This window comes from Bombina bombina, chromosome 12 (assembly GCF_027579735.1).
Source record: "Bombina bombina isolate aBomBom1 chromosome 12, aBomBom1.pri, whole genome shotgun sequence".
NCBI classification, from domain to species: domain Eukaryota; kingdom Metazoa; phylum Chordata; class Amphibia; order Anura; family Bombinatoridae; genus Bombina; species Bombina bombina.
In genome coordinates this window covers 37,932,907-37,938,906 of record NC_069510.1, presented here as the reverse complement: position 1 = coordinate 37,938,906, position 6,000 = coordinate 37,932,907, and the positions used below count along the sequence as shown (strand labels likewise).

Below are 6,000 nucleotides of genomic sequence, written 5' to 3'. Positions count from 1 at the left end.
TCAGAAAGGCAGAGCTGGTTTGAGTCAAGTACACTGAGTAGACAAGATGTTTACATCCACTTGCATGTTTTTGCTAATATAGGTCTTTAGCAAGAAAAACCTATTCAGGACTAAAATGCACTAAGTTACAATTCAGTTTGGGTTGGAATGTCTCATAAACATAAATCCTGTAATGTTTCATTGATAATCAAGCAAAAACTTCCCCTTGCTTCCTTCTACCCTACCCTGCCGCAGTTTTCTTTCATAAGGTAATGTGAGTCCACGAGCCATTACTCCTGGAAATTCAACTCCTGGCCACTAGGAGGAGACAAAGATTCCAAAAACTCCAAGAGCACTTTCACCTCCCACCTCTTTGGTATGCCAGTCTGCGCTTTAATAAGGAGGTTTTAAAGGGATAGGAAACCCAAAACTTTATTCATGATTCAGATAGAGCATGCAACATTAAACACCTTTCCAATTTACTTTTATTATCTAATTTGCTTCCTTCTCTTGCTTTCCTTTGTTTAAAAAAACCTGGGTAAGCTTATGAGCAACAAAGCACTTCTGGGAGCTAGCTGCTGATTGGTGGCTGCAGATATATGCCTCTTGTCATTGGTTCATATGATGTGTTCAGCTAGCTCCAAGTAATTCATTGCTCACAAGGCTTACTTGGAGGTGGGAAAATCTCCCCCCCAAACTGCACTACTACTCTACTAGATGAGTTTCCACTTACTGGGTTTTTAACCCCTTGCTCCAAATGGACATAGGTATTACGTCACACAGTACTTTACCCAGTGTGGTGCACTGCAGCTAGGGGCAGAAGTCATTTTCCTTTATATGGTAAGGGAGGACTGATCATGCTCCCTTTACCATATAAAGAAAGATCACCGATACACACAGTCTCACTGTCTGTATCTGCTGCGGTGGTGCCGTGGGTGGTGTGGAAGGAAAGGTGGGAGGCGGGTGGGTGAGCCATCGTCGGAGAGGGAGGAAGGGGGAGGGTTCCCTACACTACTAAAAAATAATGGAGAGGGAGGGATGCGGCAAAAGGGCATATGAGAGGTGAGAGGGGGCCCTACACATGCACACAATCGCTTGGAAAGGGGAGGTGAGGGGATGAGGGGGGGGTCCCCTAAACTACAGAAACATTTATTTTATTAATAAATAAATGAAATTAAAAAAAATAATGTAAACTGGGTACTGGTGGACAGATGCCAGTACCTAAGAAAGAGGTGACCATTGGGAGGAGGAGGAGGATAAGAGAGCTATTTGGAATGGATTAGGGAGGTGGGAGGGTAAGGGGGAACCCTACACTGCAGAAAAAAATATAAACAAAATAAATTAATATAAAAAAAAAAAAGCCCTAAAACCTCATACTGGCAGACTGTCTACCAATATCTAAAATGGTGGTAACCAGTGGGGAGGAAGGAACAGGGCTGTTTGGGAAGGATCAGGGGGTGGGAGGGTAATAGCTACACTTCAATAATATTACCCTTGCCAGCTAACTAATTAACCCATTCACTGCCAGGAATTTCAGAAATGTGGTTTGCAGTTTCAATTTGAGGCCTTTTTTCCCACCCAATTACTCGTGGACTTCACAGCTTGGGTATTAGTTCCCAGGAGTAATGGCTCATTGAATCTCACCACGTTAAGAAAACAAAATTTATGCTTATCTGATAAAGTTCACAAGCCCCACCCAATTTCTTTAAATTGAATTGATTTTTTCTGGCGTCAGTTCTTGTTTGCACCTCTTTTTCCTGCTTTCTTCTTTCCTACCTTTCTCCTTGCTTGGCTATACGTCAGCCTGGCACACCAGAGGGGTGGGAAGTGGAAGTTCTTTTGGAGTTTTGGGAATCTTTGCCTAATCCTAGTGGCCAGGAGTTGAATTCCCAGGAGTAATGGGTTGTGGACTCTCACCACCAGAAATTAATTGATCAGGTAAGCATACATTTTGTTTTTAGTCTGCCCTTGATTGGGGATGTGATGTTGCTAATTTTTTTTATATTTTTCTAGGGGGTTTCCTTCGTGTAGGTTCCTCTCGTAAAGCCACAATCAGCAGCCCCAATTTGCAAGCAGCTAGCAACGAGTCTTGCTATGTGAGTTACGTTGCTTCAGTGACATAAAGGAGCAACCAGCAGCTATTAATCTACAGATTTCTTACTATCATCGTCATTGTCTTTTCACATGAGTTCAAAGGAACATAAAACCCCAAATTATTCTTTCATTATTTAGATGGAGCATATCATTTTAAGCAGCTTTCCAATTTACTTCTATCATCTAATTTGCTTCATTCTCTTGTTATCCTTTGGGGAAAAGCATACCTAGGTAGATTCAGTAGCAGCAACATACAACTGGGAGCTTGCTGGTGATTGGTAACTGCACGTATATGCCTTTTGTCATTGGCTCACCCAATATGTTCAGCTAGCTTCCACTAGTGCACTGCTGATTCTTCAACAAAAGATAACAAAAGAATGAAGCAAATCTGATAACAGACGTAAAATAGGATATTGTTTAAAACTTTATTCCCTGTCTGAATCATGAAAGAAAAAAATGTGGGTTTTATGTCCCTTTAAATCAGCTTATCCAGTACTATGAGGTTTGACTAAACAAGAAAAATCACAGGATACGTGCGCATACCACTAAAAAACTGTAACACTTTCATTATTTAGTTTGTCTTCTATTCCAGTTATTTAAATATAAATATTGTAGGTTTTGCACTTTCCCCAGATAATCTGGAGTGCGTTCTGTGGAATGCTGAATCCTGACCTTGCTGCATGTTTATTGGTTGATACAGGCAGAAGCTAATTTATATGTGCGCCTAAGGAGATAACGTAAAACTAAACTTTTATGTGCAATTATTGTGCAATCCAGTAACAATGTAAAGATCCAGTAAAATTGTTAAATGACTCTTTAATAATACAACAATTTAATGTATTTTTTTTAGGGGAGTTAATTCCAAAATGAAAATATACACTTTATAGTTATGGCATAAGTTGATTTTCTGCCCTGGCAACGTTATACACTGTGAACGCTTGTGGTAGAACTACATTTCCTACCTTTGTAAGATAAACTGAGGACCTCAAAGATGTTGTATATTGTTGAGTAAATATCATAATACAAAGGTGTAGAATTATTATTAAGTCAACAGGTATTTGTGTCATTTCCATTACTAATGACATCTGTGCATTTTGTAGCTTGTGCTGTACTATCTGATGGATGGATCCAGTGCTAACCGTCTTGTTGTCAAGTATCAGAACTCTACAAAAAATGAGTTCCGTATTGAAGGACGGAGGGGCCCGGTGTGGGTGAGAGAGAGAGTTCCTGTGCTTTTATCTGCCGCTGCAGAGAATTTCCAGGTAGAAAATGTATATTCATAACACGCTCCTGACCATAATGATATGTACTGTTGTGAGAATATCTTATTATTATTATTATTATACTTTATTTATGAAGCGCCATCATATTCCGCATCGCTGTCCATGGATACAGATCATTTAAATTAAACAATAGTATAAAACTTCTAAGACTAAGAGACAGGACAGAATTTACAAACACATACAGGAGGAATTGAGGGCCCTATTCCCGTGGGAACTTACAATCTAGAAGGGTAGGAGGTTGAGAAACAGGAGGTGAGGACTGCAAGATTGATAAAGATGTTAATGCAGAGTTAGAGGAGGGAAATGTTGTTAGGTAAAAGGAATATTATTGAGTTGGGTGGTAGGCTTCTCTGAACAGAAAAGTCTTCAGAGAGCATTTAAAGGAAGACAGATTAGGGCAAAGCCTGACATCACGAGGGAGAGTGTTCCAGAGGGTAGGTGCTGCACGACAGAAGTCCTGCAGTCTAGCATGAGAAGAGGTGATAGTCGCAGAAGCAAGGAGCAGGTCATTGTTGGATCTTAGTGGGCAGGCTGGAGTATACTTGTTGATTAGAGAGGATAGGTAGAAGGGAGCGGAGTTGGTGAGCGCTTTGTATGCAAGGGTGAGAATTTTGAATTTAATTCTGCTGTGTATGGGGAGCCAATGAAGGGACTCGCAGAGAGGTGCAGCAGATACAGAGTGACAGGAAAGGTGGATCAGCCTGGCAGAGTCATTAAGGATGGATTGAAGAGTGGAGAGGCGGGAAAGATGAAGGCCAGTAAGTAGGTTATTGCAGTAGTCAAGTCGGGAAAGAACAAGGGAGTGGATTATTTGCTTTGTGGTGTTAGCGCACAGAAAAGGTTGAATCTTGGAAATGTTGCGTAGATGGTTGCGGCAGGATGTAGAAAGCGATTGGATATGGGGGGGTGAAGGATAGATTTGAGTCAAGTGTAACTCAGAGGCAGCGGACTTGGGGCGATGGGGAAATGGTGATGCCGTCAACAGGGATAGAGAAGTCACAGGTCGGCGTAGAGCTTGAGGGGGATAAGAAGGAGCTCAGTCTTGGACATGTTATCTACATAATACTAAGCCTATACAACTTTCTTTACTATTCTCTATTTCATCTTTATTTTTTATTCATGCCCCCCCTGAAATTGTCACTAATTAACTATAGGCAAGAAACATATTTTGGGTCCCCAACTAATAGTAATTAATGTTAACTAATAGGAGTAATACAGGAGGAAATAGTTCCGTATATATCAAAACATAGAAAGGAGTATTCCCCCCCTTCCACAAAAATAGAGAAAAGGCTGTGCTATCTATATTTCCTAGCCCCCTGCATTCTACTTTATGCCATCTTGTGTGTCCAGATTAGACTTGCTTGTTCCTGCAGCCTAGTTATGCCAGCTATATTCCCAAATGGGAACCTCAAAATAGTATAGGCTTCAATTGGCCACCTAAATGTCCAAAGTAAGCCTCTGGTCAGATGAATGGCCCTTGAAGTCACATGGGCATCCAGGCTCTATAAATACGTTTGAAACCACAGATAAGCTGCTAAAGCCCCTATTCTGAAAAGGTATATGCCCAAGGGAGATGACAAATTAAATCCACAGTTAGTGCAGTCACCATTATGTAAAAACATGCCAAGTCAGACCTCAGATCAGATGTGCAGACCTGCAGTCCCTATGTGCTTTTAAGTGGCTGTTTCTTGCAGATGCTTAGCTCCCATAATCCTCATTATATTGGCTTCATGCCAAGTAAGGTCGTAGAGTGGCCCTTAACTTTGGTTTCTTTTGGCGGTGCTGTTTTACATGTAGGGACTTAAAAGGATAAAGTAACGAGAATACTGAGGTGGTAAGCTTGGTTGTGGACGAGGGAGAGTATCAACAGGGCCTGGAGGTAGCATGTTGCCCCCTGCAGTTGCAGGGTCAGGATATGCACATTCTGCACCCCCTGTTCCTTCATCAATACTGTCTCCCATTACAGGCCTTTCTTTCCCTACCCTCTCTCTTTGTGTTCTCCTTTATTCTTGCTTCTAAATCTTCTCCCGTCTCCTCCTTCAGATAACTATTGTGGGTGAGCTTGGGACAGAGCCGGACGCTGTTATTGCACTTAATTATGTTATCTTGTCTCCTGAATGTAAACTGGTGCCAGGTGAGTCCTATTGACAATATTTCATTTATTTAACCACTTTTGTATTTTCTTCCACAAAGAAATTGTTTTTAAGACCCCCTACTCTATATTTGCTCTGGAACCATAGGACATTGGCACTAGAGGTAGGAGGTGATATGATTAAAGTGTAGAGAATGGTAAATATAGTAATTGATTATTCAGTGAAAAAAGAACAGTTATATAAGACATGAAATAAACAACTTTATTATTTGGATATTATTACTTGTAGATTAAAGTAATGGTAAGGTTTATATGATATGAAAGTAAATCCTGAATCTACCTTTTTATTTTAATAGTACATTAATTTATAAAAAATGTTTTAAAGATGCACAAAATCCTTTTTTTTTTAAATTATCATCTATAAGTGTTATTATTCCCCGTCCGGCTATCCTCTACAATTTTTTTTTTCTCAAGGTGACGTTTTCACCTCTTATCCAATCCGCTTTGCAGCCATGCCGAGTGGCAAAAAAAAGCAAACGCTAGGAGACGTTG

At 40.5% G+C, this 6,000-nt stretch overlaps 1 protein-coding gene across 1 annotated transcript in view; it reads left to right on the top strand.

Moving 5' to 3' along the window:
• MAMDC4 (MAM domain containing 4) overlaps positions 1-6,000 on the top strand; it is a 123,866-nt gene that overhangs the window by 18,419 nt on the left and 99,447 nt on the right. The window contains exons 10-12 of the mRNA XM_053695430.1: positions 1,993-2,075; positions 3,174-3,335; positions 5,400-5,490. Coding sequence (XP_053551405.1) covers positions 1,993-2,075; positions 3,174-3,335; positions 5,400-5,490 — 336 coding nt within the window. The remainder of the gene's footprint in view (positions 1-1,992; positions 2,076-3,173; positions 3,336-5,399; positions 5,491-6,000) is intronic.